An 18691-nucleotide genomic window follows, 5' to 3' on the forward strand; every position below is an offset into this window, starting at 1 on the left:
ACCTACCCACTGTAAAGTGCTATGAAATTTGTTGGCACTATATAAATAATAACATAATAATAATAACCAAACTCATATCCCCCAACATCGGTGTCCTATGAAGTAGGACGTCAGTAGGCAGAATAAAAGGAGGTGGGCCAGTTACACAAATCCTGTCACTGGTATAGTCCAAAGGGGTAAACATAACCATAGAATTGGAAGGTCAGCCTGGCATGAGTGTATGCCAGGCTGCCTGCCCATCACGCATGCCAGCCAACTAAGTACAAACTATGCAGACAGCATTGTTTCAGCACCCTGAGCTTGGTGTGAATGCATCTAATGGTGCACTTGCTGTATGCTTTCTGGGTACAGTTCCCTGATGTGTACCAGAACTCAATTGCCCACTCCTCTCTTTCCCTTCTTACTTGCAGGCAGAAGCTCCTGGTTTGTAGTCTGTGGCAGAGAAAAGGGTGGATGTAGTGAATCAAGCGGACATCTCACACTATAGAGAAACTAAAGCAGTAAGAGCATTTGCACAGTGAGCAAAGTCAGTTTTATCTTAAATGAACACTTTAGTTTTCGGAATCCAAGATGTATTCCTAACCCACAGGTATTGCTCAGCCCCTGACTTTATTCACTTACCCAATTCCAGCACGGAGGTCCCTTGGCACTGGGTCCCGCTCCACCTCCTCCGACGTCATCCGATTGGAAGGAGTTAACGAGCATGCAGAATTATGCCTTCCCCATAGGAAAACATTGCTTCAATGCTTTTCTATGAGGTTTTCTCTAACGCTGGACGCCCTCATGCAGAGCGCGAGGACCTCCAGTGTCGAAACTCCAGGAAGACTCTCTAGTGGCTCTCTGGTAGACAGCCAGTAGAGGCAGTCTTGGTAATGCAATGTAAACAATGCAGTTTCTCTAAAATTGCAGGACTAAGGGGGACAGGGACACTGCACCCAGAACACTTCAATTAGATGAAGTGATTTGGGTGCCTATTTTGTCTCTTTAAAGGAACACTATAGTGTCAGGAATACAAACATGTATTCCTAACACTATATTGTTTAACCATTTAAGTCCCCGGGCCCCCTTAGATTGCATAGGAAAGGTGGTTTTACTTCCCATTTTCTGCTTCGCTGGTCTCGCTGTGGCTGGTCCCGCCTCTATGGCGGAGATGATCAATAAGATCATCAAAGTAAAAACCCGGCGCCAAACTCCGATCTCCCTCCTCAGTCTGGAGTCAGCAGCAGCCCCGCGCGGTCCAATGCCAAGACTCTCCTATAGAAGCCTGTGATTGGACTGTTTTGCTGGCTCAGAGTACATGCGTGAGGTGGTGGGAGACCATAGGGAGGGAATTATTTTTTTTTAAATGCGATTCAAGTATAGTAGGGAAGCAGGAGGGGAAGTGACCTTCCCCTTTCAGACACTGCCTAAAAGAGAGAAGATTATTACGTCTGTTGCCCACTCGCTGTGTGCACAGACAACAGATGTAAAAATATGCACAGAGTGCATAGAGCAAATGAAGAGAGTCAGTATTGCATGTTTCTGGGTTTGTGGACTGAGGAACAAGGATCAGAGACGGAGATTAGTTATATGAAGGTATTTACAGCTAGGAGGGGCAAAGGAAGGAGGCAGAGAGGGGGTGGGTAGAACAGACATATGGTGTATACAACTGAAAAGTTTACCAACTTCTATAACCCCAAATATTATTATTAATAATAATGTATCTCTGGATGTGCAATGTTTCAAGCAGAAATTCTGCACATCCACACTCTTATCACCATGGCAACTTAAAATCACTGAAGTGGTCATGGTGTTTGGAATAACCCTAAACTTGAGGCCTCCTTGTGCACCACATATGTCATTTGTTATTACCACAAGGAGAGAGTTTATATTGGGCCCTGGTTTACTAAAAGTAGCACACCAGGTATTCAAGCTTATACCATTGCGATTTGCTGGGTCTTCATAGAAAACGTGAGCACTGGCTAACCCAGTAATTAGTGCTGCCACGGGTTTAGCATAAAATAGTTATTTTTACACTCTGTTTTTAGTGAGAAACATGCATATCATCAACACAGGGGATAACCGGCAATGGAAGATTTAGTATGCAAATTTTTCAATACAACAATATGTTGCTGAACTGTGAAGTTAAGATTTACATGTATTAGAGGTTTAGGGGTGTAAGGAGGAAGGAATGGTCTGTTTAAAGTATATGTATATAAAGTGTACCGTATATACTCGAGTATAAGCCGACCCGAATATAAGCCGAGGCCCCTAATTTTATCCCAAAAAACTGGGAAAACTTATTGACTCGAGTATAAGACTAGGGTGGGAAATGCAGCAGCTACTGGTAAATTTCTAAATAAAATTAGATCCTAAAAAAATATATTAATTGAATATTTATTTACAGTGTGTGTATAATGAATGCAGTGTGTGCGTATGTGTGTGAGTGCAGCGTGTGTGTATGAGTGCAGTGTGTGTATGAGTGCAGTGTGTGTGTGCATGAATGCAGTGTGTGTGTGCATGAATGCAGTGTGTGTGTGCATGAATGCAGTGTGTGAATGCAGTGTGTGCAGGGCCGGTGCAAGGATATTTGCCGCCGTAGGCAAAACATTTTTTGCCGCCCCCTCCCCCCATATGTCCTGACTTCCCCTCCTCCTCCCTCAGTGGTCCTTAATTTTTTTTTATTATTATTTTATTTCTTATTTTTTTTTTCGTCCCCCCTCCCTGCTTGATATATGGCAGGGAGGGGGGCTCTCCTTCCCTGGTGGTCCAGTGGCAGTTCAGTGGGGGGGAGAGGGGGGCTGGCAGAGCTGTACTTACCTTTCCTGCAGCTCCTGTCAGCTCTCTCCTCCTCTGCGCCGTCCGTTCTGCTCTTCTGTCAGCTCCCAGTGTAAATCTCGCGAGAGCCGCGGCTCTCGCGAGATTTACACTGGGAGCTGACCGAGGTGCTGAACGGACCGGCGGAGGAGGAGAGAGCTGACAGGAGCTGCAGGAAAGGTAAGTACAGCTCTGCCAGCCCCCCTCTCCCCCCAGTCTGTATTATGGCAATGCAAATTGCCATAATACAGACTCTGACTCGAGTATAAGCCGAGTTGGGGTTTTTCAGCCCAAAAAATGGGCTGAAAAACTCGGCTTATACTCGAGTATATACGGTATATATATTATACACACACACATCCACACACATATACACCGGAAAATTATCTGGATGTTACAGGCAGGAGAAAATAAATAAATAAATAAAATCAGATTGGCGATATTGGAATCAGTTATGAGGAATATAACTGTATTTGTTAAAAACAGCAAGTAATAGACACAAATTATCTCAGGTGAGGATATATGTTTGCAAGAGGAATAAGACAAATAAGGTAAGAATAAAAATGAGCAATATCTGTTCAGAGATGTCATGTTACTTCAACTTTTAAATGTTGTAGATGTTACATGCAGAGATAACACGAGTGTGAGCTCAAATCATTTTCCAAGTTAGTCCAATAGAAAAAATGTAATGGCACAGTATGCTACCCTTCAGTTTCCCCCTGTGGTGGTACAGGGGAGCGAGCTCTCCCAAATAGTCTTGTATGCAGTGATTTGTTGTTCAAAGTGTACATATTTACTTTTGCCAGGGCTTCCTGTTCTCCAGGCACAGGGGACCAATGCTTGGGGTACATTGTATCGGGCCTGCATTTAGTGGCTGATCCGTTAAACCCACTGTATTACAAATCTTGTGTCATTCATATAATGTAAAACCCTTTCTATTTAGAAGTGGATTACGTTTAAGAAGATCAAAAGCATTAGGGAGTCTTAAACATACAGAGTATGTCTGCTCCACTCATGCCCAATTCTTTTGATTCCCTGGTCAAAGGTAGACACTGTGACGACTCTGCCAGGGGCAGGGAAGGAAACCGAGAAGTGCTAGTGCTCGCCCTTCTCTGATAGCCCATATATAATATATTACATTTCCTCTATCACTTTTGGAATCTCAAGCTAATGGTAGCACTGATACCATCCCTCCTCCCATAACAGTGTTCTTGCACCTGTTTATTGATAACTTTTAGTGGTTTCTATGGACTCCGTTAGCATAGCTAAATCACTGCAGCCTTGTGTTACAAAGTAGAAACCTGTACGACCAAGCAGAAGCCAGAGAGGGTGAGTGCCTGTTCAAGTGATCATCTACTCAGGACACTAGAGTGAGTGCCTATATTCGTGGTTACCCAGATCCTGAGTCTAGCTGGACCTATAGACCTTTCCCATCCGGTTTGACATAATTCTTCTTGGTAGTGAAGCAGAAAAATTTAAATAAAATGCTATGATACAGCTTCACAATGGTTACAGGCCATGATCCCTATGTTCCTCATACTTGCTAGCAGTTCTATATTCTAGAATATCTATAATATCATGTGCATAAGTGGTCCTAGATGTAACACTAACATTGCTTGGAATAAGAAGATTGTTGAACTAGCAGAAACAAAGCAAGTTTATCTAAGGTTACGCCAAATATTATTTAAATTATAAGGTTGAAAATAATAAATAAAAGCTAGCACAGCTATATAGTCAAGCTTCATTATTGAGCACCAAACAACGACAATGCACAGGCAGCAAATTTTACTTTGTTAGCCATGATGCAAACCAATTAAGACCATCTACAAATTGCTTCTTGGCACCTGGGACCAATTCCCATTATCAGATAATTTACTAACAATCAAACTTGGCAGTCTTCCCACAAAACCAAATGCTCTTCAAAACAACATCAGTTCTAAAATCATACCTTAAATATGAATAACTACTTTTTACATATTGATGTGTGTATAGTTTGTTAATTCTGCATCCGTAATTCTGTGTCAGTTATAAGTACATTTATATAATATCGGCATTTTGGAGCACTGAATAAGTAATCTGTTCCCATCCTTTATTAGCAAGAGGAGTCACCACCAGTTAAGCACCACATTGTAGAGGAGGAGATATTGTTCTACTTGACAAGATATGATGGCAACATCAAAGCAACTCCAGAAGATCTCAGTTTATCGAACCCTGCTGGAAAAAAAACAAAAAACAAAGACGAGACAGAGAGAAAGCAGTCTTTCCGAGCCTCAACCTATTGCCAAGTCTTACATTGGGTGTCCACTTCTGTATAATTCAAATTAAAACCTTCTTTTTAGCCTCATTCTATTAGAATTCCTCCTGGTCACCATGCCTTTATGTAACACCAGGACTAAAAGCCACCATTCTGCACATATTTATATGGGCAAGCTGAAATATAAAAAATTAAAGGGACACTATAGGCACCTAGACTATTTCTCAATTAAGTGGTCTGGGCGCCATGTCTTTGCCGTTTTAGCCTTGCAGTATAAAACATCTATTTCAATCAGATGGTCTCATAGAGATTGTCTGATTGGTGGAGCATGACGTTCTGCTGCACATGTGTGCTAGCCTATGGGAAAGCATTGGACTGACTGTGATCATCAAGACTGATGATCTCAGCCAAGCAGTTGGGGACAGCAGTGCATAGAGCACCACGGCAACAGAAGGGAAAAAAGGCGAGTAAACGACTTTTATTTTGTTTTTTTAACTCCTTACAGGAAGTGCCTGGTCACTTAAACTGTGACTAGGATACTATAGCACTAGGGATACACATTTGTGTTCCTTTAAATAAATACATAGATATCAATAATAAATAGACTTTAGTCTAGACTGTAAGCTCGTTTGAGCAGAGTCCTCATCTACCTATTGTTCCTGTATAATTTTCTAATGGTCTCATTAATTGTTAAATTTCCCCCTTTCATAAAATTGTAACATACTGCAGAATAAGTTGGCACTATATAAATACCAATAATAATAATACAAATTAAGGGGGCGGGAAATGAAATGGGAATATTGGTCGGACACAGGCAAATAAAAAAAAAAAAAATTGTAAATCATAAACCTTCCCAAGCAATATACATATATCAGTTAAAGGACCACTATAGGCACCCAGACCACTTCAGCTCAATGAAGTGGTCTGGGTGCCAGTTTCCTCTAGTTTTAACCCTGCAGCTGAACTGAGGGTTAATCCAGCCTCTAGTGGCTGTCTCATTGACAGATGCTAGAGGCGCTTCCGCTACCTAACAAGTGCAAGAGTGCATAATTAAAAATAAATAAGTCTTGCACTTGTTAGGTAGCATTTTACTTTTCTTTTGAGTTACTTATATAGGATCTTTGGTTCAGGTAGGCACTAGCTTCGTGCGGTGCCAAAGTATTAGGGACAGATGGGGTATGGTGGTTATGGAGCAGTGATTATAATAACCGTTTGGGAAGTTTCTGTTTTGTCTCTGATATGTAAGTGTTTACCTCCAATTGGCTGATGTCTAGGAGATTTTTCTCCTTTTTAGAAGAGATTCAGATTATTCCCCCCCTCCCCCCTTTCCCTAATAGCAGGGTTCCCCGAGGCCCCTATACCTGGTGTGTAGACCATTGTTCCTATTTAGAACCCATAATTGGAAATGGTAGTTCTATGACTTAAGGATTAATAAAGGTTTTACAATTTTTTGGATTTTATGCTACTAATCTAATTTAGGTTGTACCTATTCCTAGACATCTACTTCCATTTGGAGTGGATGCCTTGGATATTGTTCCTGTTCTTTTTCTATTTCTAATAATTAGGGTTATTCCCTGCTTAACTAGTACAACAAGGTGACCTCTTTTTTAACTAGGGGATATGGTCAGAGGTCTCCCCTAGCCTCTGTCTCTGGCTAGCAGAAGACATCTTGACCTACCCCATGGTTATTTATTTAAGCATTGAGTAATGCTTTCATATGGGCTGTTTGAATGCGCGTGCGGCATTCGGATCTGACGTCGGTTGGAGGCAGAGAGTTCCCCAGCGCCGAGCGAGCCAGGCCCTGGAGAAAAGTAAGTGGCTGAGGGGTTTTATCCCCTTCAGCCCAGCGGGTGGGGGGACCTAATGACCCTATAGTGCCAGGAAACCTAGCTTGTTTTCCTGGCACTATAGTGCTCCTTTAAGTGAGCATCAGGGATAAGTGATGCATTTAATACCATACTAACAAGGCTAGCACAGTAGTAAGTTACAGATTTTGTACGAGATCATTCACGCACATGTCTCAGACCAGGCTAATTGGATTAAAATCCATGTGGATTATGTCACAGATGGGGTGGATAAGGACAGCGCACGTTAATGGCAAAGAAAGATCAATTAGAAAATGTTTTAACAATAAATAAAAATAGGCAGGTACAAACATACAAAATTAAGCCCTGCGCTTAAACTCCCACTACACCAGGGCAGCAGCAATGACTATAGTACACATCAGCCCCAATACATAAAATTAAAAAAACAAAAGATAAAGTTAATTGCGCAGTATCCAAAATCCCTACGCACATTTAAATATCTGGAGATTTTTTAGTATCGCTCCAATGACCATTAAAGTGTAAGCTCACCTGCCACGTCAAGGCAAACCTCTTTGGTGAGTCCTACACTAACAATTCACCTGGCTGCTTTCAGCTAAAAGGCAAAATCTCTAATAAAGAGAGGGATATTTTTCTAAATCCCTACACACTTATCAATGCTTAATAGGAAACAGCACTGTAGCATGGCTGTGCAATACAAAAGCTTGCTTTAGAGCATGGGTCGTCAACCTGGTCCCTACCGCCCACTAGTGGGCGTTTTAGGATTTCAGGTGGGCGGTAGGGATTTCCAGGTTTTGACGACCTGACGACCGGGCGGACGGGCGGGCGGGTGCGAGCCGGCGGTACCCCTGCGACTGGGTACCGCCGTGACAAATTGCGGCTCCGGCCCGCGCGGCAAACCGCCGGGGCTGCATATGGAGGGGTCCATCGGGTGGCCCATGCTGTCAGGGCCACCCGATGGATGTGGATTGTGAGGGGGCCCGGTCAGCGCTGGGCGCTTTAACAGCGCGACCGGGCCCCCTGTGATGACATCGCAGAGCTGGGAGGAAGTGACTGCACATCACTCCTCCCAGCTAACCCTGAGAGCCGCGCGGGAGGAAGACCAGGGAGTCAGAGTGGGAACTCTGACTCCCATCCACCTGAGCCACCACTGGACCCCAGGGAAAGTCACCCTCCTGAATCTAAAAGGTAGGAAACAGGAGGGTGACTTAAATATAATGTGTGTGTGTGTGTGTGTGTCTTTGTATGTATGTCTTGTGTGTGTGTGTGTGTGTGTGTGTGTCTGTATATATGTGTGTCTTGTGTGTGTGTATGTATGTGTGACTGTCTGTTGGTATGTGTGTCTTGTGTGTGTCTGTATGTATGTGTCTTGTGTGTATGTGTGTCTGTCTGTGTTCCTGTATGTGTCGTGTGTGTCTTGTGTATGTGTATGTGTGTGTGTGTATGTATGTATGTGTCGTGTGTGTCTGCATGTGTCGTGTGTGTGTGTGTGTATCTGTGTCTGTATTTGTGTCTGTATGTGTGTTGTGTGTGTGTGTGTGTGTATGTATGTATGTGTGTCGTGTGTGTCTGTATGTGTTGTGTGTGTCTGTATGTGTCATGTGTCTGTATGTGTCGTGTATGTATGTGTCGTGTGTGTGTGTGTGTGTATGTATGTGTCGTGTGTGTGTATCTATGTGTCTGTATTTGTGTATCTATGTGTCTGTATTTGTGTCTGTATGTGTGTCTGTATGTGTGTTATGTATGTGTGTTGTGTGTGTGTATGTATGTCGTGTGTGTATGTGTTGTGTGTGTGTATGTATGTCGTGTGTATGTATGTGTCGTGTGTGTGTATGTATGTGTCGTGTGTGTGTATGTATGTGTCGTGTGTGTGTGTATGTGTCGTGTGTGTGTGTATGTGTCGTGTGTGTATTTGTCGTGTGTGTGTGTGTATGTGTCGTGTGTGTATGTATGTGTCGTGTGTGTGTATGTATGTGTGTCGTGTGTGTGTCGTGTGTGTGTATGTATGTGTGTCTGTACGTGTGTCTTGTACGTGTGTCTTGTACGTGTGTCTTGTACGTGTGTCTGTCTGTTATAGTGGACTATATAGTAAGTGGGCTACCTAGCTCAGCCTTCCTACTGGGCATTGCTACAAGGAAGGTTAAAAAATAGAAAAAAGGGGGAAAAAAAGGTGGGGAGGGGAATTGAGGAGGGAGAGGAGATGAGCTGACGCACAAGAAAAATCATAGAGAGATAATATGAGAAATCATATTATGCGCAAACAGAGAAGTCGTCTGAATATCACTGAAAGAGACCTTCGTTTGTTCCTTACGAAAATCGAACCAGATATCAAATATTTAGTCTCGCAGCATCAACCTCAAGGATCTCATTAATCACTAGTAAAGGTAATTTCAATTTACTTTATTGTTTTCTCATTAAACTTTATAAAGTTAAAAACCTTAAAAACCTGCATTAAGTAGAAATAAAAAGATAAATGTACGTACATTTATTTTTTGTAAAACACCCTCCTTTCTAAAAAATATTCCGCATTTGCGCGAAAACTGGTGGGCGGTAAGGAAATTTTTTCAACCAAAAAGTTGCATTAGTGGGCGGTAGGTAAAAAAAGGTTGACTACCACTGCTTTAGAGCAATACTAGATTTTATTTACTTTTGTTTCTTCAATAAAAGCATCACTGAAAGAAAGTGCCATTGATCCTTGCTGATGTGTTTTATTTTACAAGACTGCTGTCTCACCGGTGATCAAGCTGAAGGTAAACGCTGACACTATTCTTAACTTCCACAGGCAATCAGCAGCCGTTGTCCGCATGGCGTCAGTCAACTGCTGAGAGTCTCTCACTGCTGTTGCAAACATTAGCGGATACCTAGCAATATCCCCCAGGGGTCAAGTCCTGGGGGATAAAGTGTGGGAACTCACCCAAGATTACCCCTCCCCGCCCAAATTATATACAGTAAATATATAAATATATATATATACATACACACACACGCGTGCACACACACACTGACAGGTGCACACACACATACTCAGACACACTCACACATACTCACAAATTATTATTTTTTTTTAAATAAAAAAAATGTCCACCCAGCCTCCCTACCTGGAGAGATGGCGTGGACCTGTCCCTAGGGTCCAGTGGGGCAGGCGCCTGTCTAAATATCAGACACGGCGAGGGAGCTGTGTCCTCTCTGTTCCCTCTCGCCGCGCGGGCTGTCTGATGTCATATTCCGGCTACCGGCATCAGCAAATGGCGCGCGGCGAGAGGAAGCAGAGAGAATACAGCTCCCTCGCCGCATCTGACCGGGAGACAGGTCCCCGCCAGGGGGGTCCATCAGGTGGCCATTAGGCCACCTCTTTGACCCCCCAAGACAGGGGGAACACGGGGTGGCATTTGGGGCGGAATTTTTTGCCGCCACCTGAGTGCCTGCAGGAACAACAGGAACGGCGTTCATGCTGTAAAAAAACTGCAGTAACGCTGTTCCCACGCGTTCCTGCTTTACTCGAGCCCTGATATCCCCGCTATCAATAACAAGTAAATCGAGGGTCTCTCACTGATAGACAATGACAGCCTTAACGCTGCAAGATGAAAACCAGATCTAACATAAAAATTTATTTAACTCCATCATGTATATTATTTATGTACAATATTTATTTATTTTTAAAACTTGTCTATTGTTATTTTTAAGGCAGACTGCCATTCATGTAGAACCATGTTGGACCTATTCACTAAATTCCATTCAGCTGCAGTTTAGCTGTCTGATAAAAAATAGTCAAATCTCCATATAACTTTGCTGAACAGCTATTCACAAACAGCAACCAAATTCCTTTAATTTTGTTGCTCTAATTCCCTTGATACAGGCCAAGGAACTACACTCATATATTTGAGCCTCCTAGACCTTACTCTAAACGAGGGCTGCCCAAAAGATAGCCCCACTGATGTTGTAAAACTACAACTCCCATGATGCTTTGCATATATTTAGAATGCTTTTAGAATGACAAAGCATCATGGAAGCTGTAGTTTTAAAACACCTAGGGATCTACCTTTTGGGCAGAGCTGCTCTAAACTCTTAACTCTATGATAACTGGTCCCTAAATTACTCTCCCCAATCACTATCCTTACATTAGTGGTGGGAAATTCAAAAGTGCTTTTTCGGTGAAGCAATGAGATCTATTTGAAAATAGCAGGGACCCATTTGCACCCTAGGCCACAACTGCCATTAGGCAGGTGTAAGGTTATAAATATCTTCTGATTTAAATTAAGTAGGACATACACAGTTAAAGAGGAACTGTCACTTCCTCCATTTTAGCTTAGCTCAACAAACAGCTAACTTTTAGTTAACAATGAGGTAAATTTTGTTTAATTGTTTTGAAAACTCTTTATTGTAAAAGGGACACTATAGTCACCTGAACAACTTCAGCTTAATGGGGTTATTCCGGTGAGAACTATAGCTCCCCACAGCCGTTCTCATGTAAACACTGTATTTTCTGAGAAAATAAAGTGTTTACATTGAAAGCTAGGAACACCTCCAGTTGCAGTCACTCAGAGTGAACCAGAGGGAGTTCGGAGTTGATGGAGGCATAAGATGCCTCCATCCACTCAGATCTGCTGTCAGCAGAGCACAGTACAGTACTGTGCACAGCATCCTGTGATTCAGTATCTCCTCCCTCTGCATGCAGACACTGAACTTTCCTCATAGAGATTCATTGATTCAATTCATCTCTATGAGGAGATGCTGATTGGCCAGAGCTGTGTTTGAATCATGCTGGCTCTGCCCCTGATCTGCCTCTTTGTCAGTCTCAGCCAATCCTATGGGGAAGCACTGTGATTGGATCAGGCTACCACATGTCAGCAGACTGCTTGTTTTTCTGAGTCTAACAGCATGCAGATTTACAGCTTCAGGTTTGAATACAGTAAGATTTTTACTATATTTATGGAGGCATGAGGGGCCCAGGGGGGCTAGATGGTGGTGTTAACACTATAGGGTAAGGAATACATGTTTGTGTTCCTGACCCTATAGTGATCCTTTAAGCACCTCAAGCATCCAAGCAAATGCTTTTCATAGGGAATGATTGAATTCAATTCATGGCCACTGTGCCTAGACCAGTGATGGCTAACCTTGACACCATAAATTGTTTCTGGACTACATTTCCCATGATGCTCAGCTAGCTTTAGACTCTAAAAGCTAGCTGAGCATCATGGGAAATGTAGTCCAGACACTATTTATGGTGTCAAGGTTAGCCATCACTGGCCTAGACCATGCCATTGAGATGAAGTGCTTTGGGTGCCTTTAGTGGTCATATGCATGGTATGTGTACAGCAAAGCTTGAGAAAATGCCAACTGCACATGTTAACGTACAGTATTTCTGCAATAGGTGCCTGAGTATGGCGTCATCACAACATGGAAGTCCAGGAGACTTAATTATTTTATTTTTATTTTTTTAAACTTACCTCCTCTGCATCTTTCACCTAGTAAATGCTGACATAACATTTACTGGAGTAAAGTAAGCATTTAATCTTAAAACAATAAAGGCTCTATTTTATTGACGTGTTACTCCAACCAAAAACAGAGTTTTCATTTTATTGTGGCGTCTGATTACCAAGCGTTGACCAACCACCACATAATTACCCTTAGTGAATAATCCTGTATGTATTCTCTTTTTTGGTCTAGTTATATAATATTCATATCTATAATAACCAAGTAATAAATGCACCTTAGACAATAATTAACTAAAACGTTATGTAACTTTGGAAAAAGTATTAACATCCAGTAATCTATACAGATTGCATCAATTCAAACCTCCACGCATCATAGATTGGCTTTCATCCCCATCTGAATCTGTCTCTTTTGTTGCCTAAATTGAGTGTCTCTAGTATAATAAAACACCAATGTATTAAGTTTGTATATGAATCGTTTTCCGCTGATTAGTAGTACACCCCCAACAATCCATGCTATAGGCCAGCATAGAAAAGAAAAATCCTTTAACTCCTATAGAGACTAAAATAGCATGGGAACCCTCAACCAGATTACAACAGGTAATCCCTTAATCCATAAAAAGCCAGATATTGTGTTCCACATACAATCTTAAAACGCCAGTCAAGTGTTTTATGAATAATCAACAACAGTTATGATTACATAAATAAAAAAATAATATATATATATATATATATATATATATTAAAAAGTTCTACATACGGGTGCAATGAATACAGTTGGCATTATTTTATAAACAATAACATCCAGCAAGTAATACAAAATGGGTACTTACAATCTTTAAAAGATCACTTTAGGCACCATAACCACTACACGCTGAAGTAATGGTTATGGAACCATTAAACTGCAGATGCCATCCCCTAGTTTTCGGTCAAATCCTTTACGATTGGCTTGACCAAAGACAGAACCGAAAGCTCAGCCTCCTGCTTTCCTACTCTTGATAATACTATTCTGCCATAGCAATATTAATTTCACCCATATTTTAACACTATTCATTGGCTGTGAGGGTCAGCTAATGTTAAATATATGGGTTTGAGTGGGGCAGAATGATTTATATATGCTGATAAAATTGATATAGCTAATTCAGGAGTGGAGCTTCTGCGTTATCAAGTCTAGTGATTGGGGGTTGGGCTGAAGGTGCAATCTATAGTTAAACCACTGTAAAATACATTGTAATAATTATGGTGCCTAAACAGTTTAAGGAACAGCAAAAAAAGACATTGAGCACCAAACCCACTTCATCACAATAAGGGGATTTTGTTGCATATATGCTGTGCTTTTTGGGGGGGGCAATGTAAGACACTGTTTCATAGACTATGGAATTTTTCCAAAACCACACCCTCACCCCAGTGGCCTCATGAAATCCTTCACAAGTAAAGGTTTGAACTTCTGAAGGCATCACAACTGAAAGTAAAAAGATAGTTTTCCTGTAATGCTTCTCAAATAGAAAATCATGTGAGCGTGCTGCGCATTTTCCCTATGTTCTCCATACTTCTCAGTGAGAAACTGAGGATTGGACTAAAGTTATCATTTATAATGACTTAATAGGAGGTGGAGCGGTTGAATTACTTTCTAAAGTAAATTCCATTTTCTTTTTATTTATTTTTTTAAATTCTTTCTTTTATTAAGGCATTAGATTAAGACATGACTTCAGATATACGTAGGAATTACAGTATATATATATATAAGCATTGCAGTTGATAGAGATATACTCCTAGGAGATACAGTTGAGTGTACTTCAACTGCATAAAATAACAGAAAATTCTAACTGTTTAGGCTGACAGTATAGTAAAAGAATATAGAACAACTTTACAGCTTAACAAGGTATGAAACCCCCAGGAGGCCCCTTAAATATACAGACTATTGCTCGGACGGTGATTAAATGTAATGCTATGGTGAGGCACTATGTTAGTGAGAAAGAGTCCCATGCCCTGCACCAATATCAACCCAGCATTAATATCAGCCAATGCCCCGTATGGGCCTAATAGTGTCCCGCTATAAAAGCTCCAGTGTCAGGTCCGGTATTATTTTATGCGTGCGCAAGGTAGTCATGCAGTCTTCAGGCAAGAAGCGTTGGGTTCGGTGGCATTCCCTCTATGTATCCCAAGTCTCCCTGTGCTACAGAGCTTTGAGGCCCCCTGTCTCGTCTTTCACACTGTTCAAGCCTGATCGCAGGAGGACACTCTGGACAGCTTACCTCCTGGTAAACAACTGGTTTGCTTAGTACATCAGGTCTCTGGCAAGCACTCCATCGAAGTGCATGTGTGCTTACAACGGTAATGCCATGTGACTTCAGCGTTGCAAGGTAGCCTCCAAGGAGTAGACCGGGATCACCCTCACCAGTCCATAGGAAGGGGGGGGGGGGGTGGCACCTGTCAGCAGCTAGGTTTGGGAGCGGAGATCAGCCTTTTCTCCACTCCTTGAGCCGCAGAGCCAGCCCTCAGTTCCTCTTCATTGTGGACACCTTCACGCATCGAAACACGCTCAGGTACATCCCCCATCGTTCTTTAACCTGCCTAGGGCCCGCCTGACGCATTCTCTGGAAGTAATCACCACAGAAACTAAAAACAATGTTTCAAAATTTAGCACTTTGCATCACAAATAGCACCTATTATGCCTTGCATAAATCTCCCCTCATACCTGAATGGCAAAACTTAGGTAAAAGTAGATTTAATTTTCCAACTCAGGCATACTTACTGCTTGGCTACTTTAACACACATTTTGCCATACAGATTTAATTTGCTTAAATTCAGTGTTTAATTAATAACCCATAGAACATATTTGTAATTGTATAATTGTATAATTTCTAAAAAAAAAAAAAAAAAGTGTCTAACTGTAAACTATAGTTAAATTTGAATTACTTTTCAATGAAATCCAAGAAAATAGCAGTAACGTGTTTTGTCATGTCTTTTGCTTTGTAACAGAAATAAAAAGCACAGGGAAAACCAGGCCACAAATAATTACAGTTGAGCTGTATAAAAGATGCTGCAGATAAATACAATGTCATGGAGTGTGGATTTATTGCAACATCTCCGCAAATGTAAAGCAGAAAAAAGAAATACAGGCCTTCCTATGTATGTACTGCTCAAGCTGCATTGATGCTAATGCACAAACACATTATTAACATTACAACATTACAACAGACTTTACATTGAAACCATTTTAGCAAACATCCACTAATTTTTCATTAGAAAGATAGATATTTTATTTACAGATGTGTTGCTTTTAATTAACTGCTTCTTATAAGGGCACCCAAAGCACCCTATAGACCGAAGCAGAGGAGCTGAGATTTGGGGTGCATCTCATAAAAATGGTTTCATAAATGCCAGAGTGGCTTGTACCCCAAAACTCCTTACAACATAACCATAACAAAAAGCTGTAATAGCAAAGGTGCTTAAAATCTGTCTTTACTGCTCAGAAATTATTAATTAAAATCAGAACATTCCTCCTTCAAAATTATCTACAATGATTTTAAAATTGTGTATAATCACATTAAATACAAAATAACCTCACAAATGTAAACTGGCAAAGAGCTTAAGAATAATAGTTCTATAATCACAGATAACTTCCTTAGAAAGAGGAAGGATAAGAACCTCAAATTCTGCAAGTAATTTCCATTTGCCCACAAGATTTAAGTGAGAAACTGCTATGTTTCACTGAGGGTTAATCTAGCCTCTAGCGCCTGTCTCACTGAAAGCCGCTAGAGGCACTTCCACGATTGTCAATGTGAAAATCACAGTGAGTAGACACTGGACGTCCATAGGAAAGCATTGAGTAATGCTTTCATATGGGCTGTTTGAATGCGCGTGTGGCTCTTGCCGCGCATGCGCATTCGGATCTGACGTCGGCAGGGGGTGGATAGTTCCTTAGCACAGAGGGAGTCAGGCGCTGGAGAAAGGTAAGTTGAGAAAGTGGCTGAAGGGAATTTAACCCATTCAGCCCAGCAGGAGGGGGGCCCTGAGGGTGGGGGGATCCTAATGACCCTATAGTTCCAGAAAAACGAGTTTGTTTTCCTGGCACTATAGTGCTCTTTTAAGGATATAGCATTTGAGAACTAAACAATGAAAACGTTAAAGTATAAGTAGTTCTAATAGAACCATAAAAAAGGTCACAGAGAAAGTCTAACACCTCTTCTAATCTGCATATGGCCTACCCAACCGACATAGGAAACCCAAGAGACTAGACTAGGATACTAAAATTAAAACGTTAAGTTGACAGGTGACAATCTGATTTTTTTTAATGAAAATGTGGAAAAATACAGTTAAACATAATTCTGTGTGTGTACGTAAAAACTTTATATAAAAACTTTATTTCACATGAGAGCTGACAGGGGCAGAGAGAGTGATACCATAGAAAATGGCATTAACACAGAGAAAGTTTTGTTTAAATGTACCAATTTGATTACAGTGTTATGACACGGCAAACGTTCACATTGAAATTCCAACACAATCCAAAGATATAAGACAAAGTAGGGACTACTTTGAGTCCTGTACGAGCCTGAGGTTGACAAAAGGAAGAGCTCCATTGTCAAGATCCCTAGCACACAAGGTATTTAAAATTTAAGCCTACACGTACCTAGGACCATAGTTCTGGAGACCTTTTCTCATGTCCAGAGCCAAGGTTGCAATGTATTTACAATCAACCAGTGAGGAGAGTGTAGAATGAGTATCACGTGATAACAGCATCCAATCTCAGCCATATTGCAAACACCTTATGCCTTTTTACTCCCAATCAATAATTCACAAGCACAACCAAATCAACTAAATTATGATCTTCCACACATAACGTCACATGCATGCCTCTACGCCGTACGTACACTAGAGCACTTAATATAAGGGAGCTCAGAAGAAAGCTTTTCTTTCAGGGACTCCATATTCCACTAGACCAGGGCAAAGAAGGGTCCAAACACATAGAGGGTGCCGAGAATCTGGGTCCACTAATAACTACCCCCTTCGCCCCTATTTTCTTATGTACCTGAAGCAGGGCCTTCTAAGCTTAACTTAACACCAGCTTGTCACTGAGGTTGAAACAATGTATATGTAAAGCACTGGCATTGTGTAATGTGCAGTATGCAAATTACAAACTTTTTGAGAAAGGAGAGAGAGAGAGAGAGAGAGAGAGAGAGAGAGAGAGAGAGAGAGAGAGAGAGAGAGAGAGAATGAATTATGGATACAGAGGGCTATAAATTAAGAAAGTCCATGGCACAGCTGATTGGCATGCTGACACACAAATGTTTCTTATATTAGAATGATGCCCAGGGGCCCCAGATCCCAGGATCAGTGATCCACACCAGTACTGATAATCCCATCCTTTCAACAGGTAATAACCCTGTGTGGGTGTCCAGCAGCAGGTATTACAGGGATAAATAGAGAGGGGAGCAGGCAGTGTGGGCCATGCTGGCTGCTCATTAAAAACAACAATAATAATATTAGAGCATCCCTCCCTGGACCACTCACCGCCTGTGATCTTCTGCAGCCCCAGAACATCCTCCGGGGTGATGTGAGGCTGTCTGAGCAGCTGCTCCTCCGTGCTGCCCCCTGCCACCACCTGCCCCCCGCTCTGCTTCACCTTCATGCTGCCCTCCTGCGTCCTGCTGCCGGGGAGAGTGTCAGTGCCCAGGGAGGAATCGCTCATATTCCGGCGAGGGAACCGAGAGACCGCCTGGAGGAAGGAAACGGGAGACAGATAGAGACGCACAGAGCGCACAAGTGAAGAAGAAGAAGAAGAGGAGGTGGGACTGATGGACCAGCCCGCCCGACTCGGTATTAATCCGTAGAACGTACAGCAAACACAAGGAAATCCGAGGGCGCTCCGCTCTGGCGCCCACCAGCGCCAGGACCTTGAATCGCTCCGGCTGCTGGTAACGTGGAATAAAAACGTGCTGCGCCCGCCCGCCTCTGTTTTGTGTAAATGGGCAGTGCTGATAATAACATAGTAACTGGGAGAAATACCATGGGGGTGTGTGTTACTACACAAATTGAAAAGAGGTTGAGGGAGAAGCTGTCTTATTTATAAAGTCTTGTCATACAAGACTGGTTCCTGATTGGCTGAAAGCCGAGGTTTTGAACAATGGGGACATTGTGACAGTAAAGAGATGATAGTTTCTCATTTAGGTTCTTTGGCAAAGGCCTGATATTTACAGGCAGGGTATAATAGGATATAAAAATATTCTGCATTGGATACATTGCTGGTAACTCTCCTCTCTTACACTCTAGTCATTCATGGGGCCCAAAGTCAGGAATATTTATATTGTACCTCAAATTCATTTAAATTATATTAATTAACTAACCGTATTACATTGTAATAAATATAAATGTGTCGGGGAAGG

The 18691-nt window shown here is 41.9% G+C and overlaps 1 protein-coding gene across 1 annotated transcript in view; it reads right to left on the reverse strand.

Annotated features, from left to right (window-relative positions):
- UNC119 (unc-119 lipid binding chaperone) overlaps positions 1 to 18158 on the reverse strand; it is an 89102-nt gene extending 70944 nt beyond the window's left edge. The window contains exon 1 of the mRNA XM_063449960.1: positions 17820 to 18158. Within this exon, the coding sequence (XP_063306030.1) occupies positions 17820 to 17997 (178 nt within the window). The 5' untranslated portion in view covers positions 17998 to 18158. The remainder of the gene's footprint in view (positions 1 to 17819) is intronic.
- Between the last annotated feature and the right edge of the window lie 533 nt (positions 18159 to 18691).

This window comes from Pelobates fuscus, chromosome 1, assembly GCF_036172605.1.
Source record: "Pelobates fuscus isolate aPelFus1 chromosome 1, aPelFus1.pri, whole genome shotgun sequence".
NCBI lineage: Eukaryota > Metazoa > Chordata > Amphibia > Anura > Pelobatidae > Pelobates > Pelobates fuscus.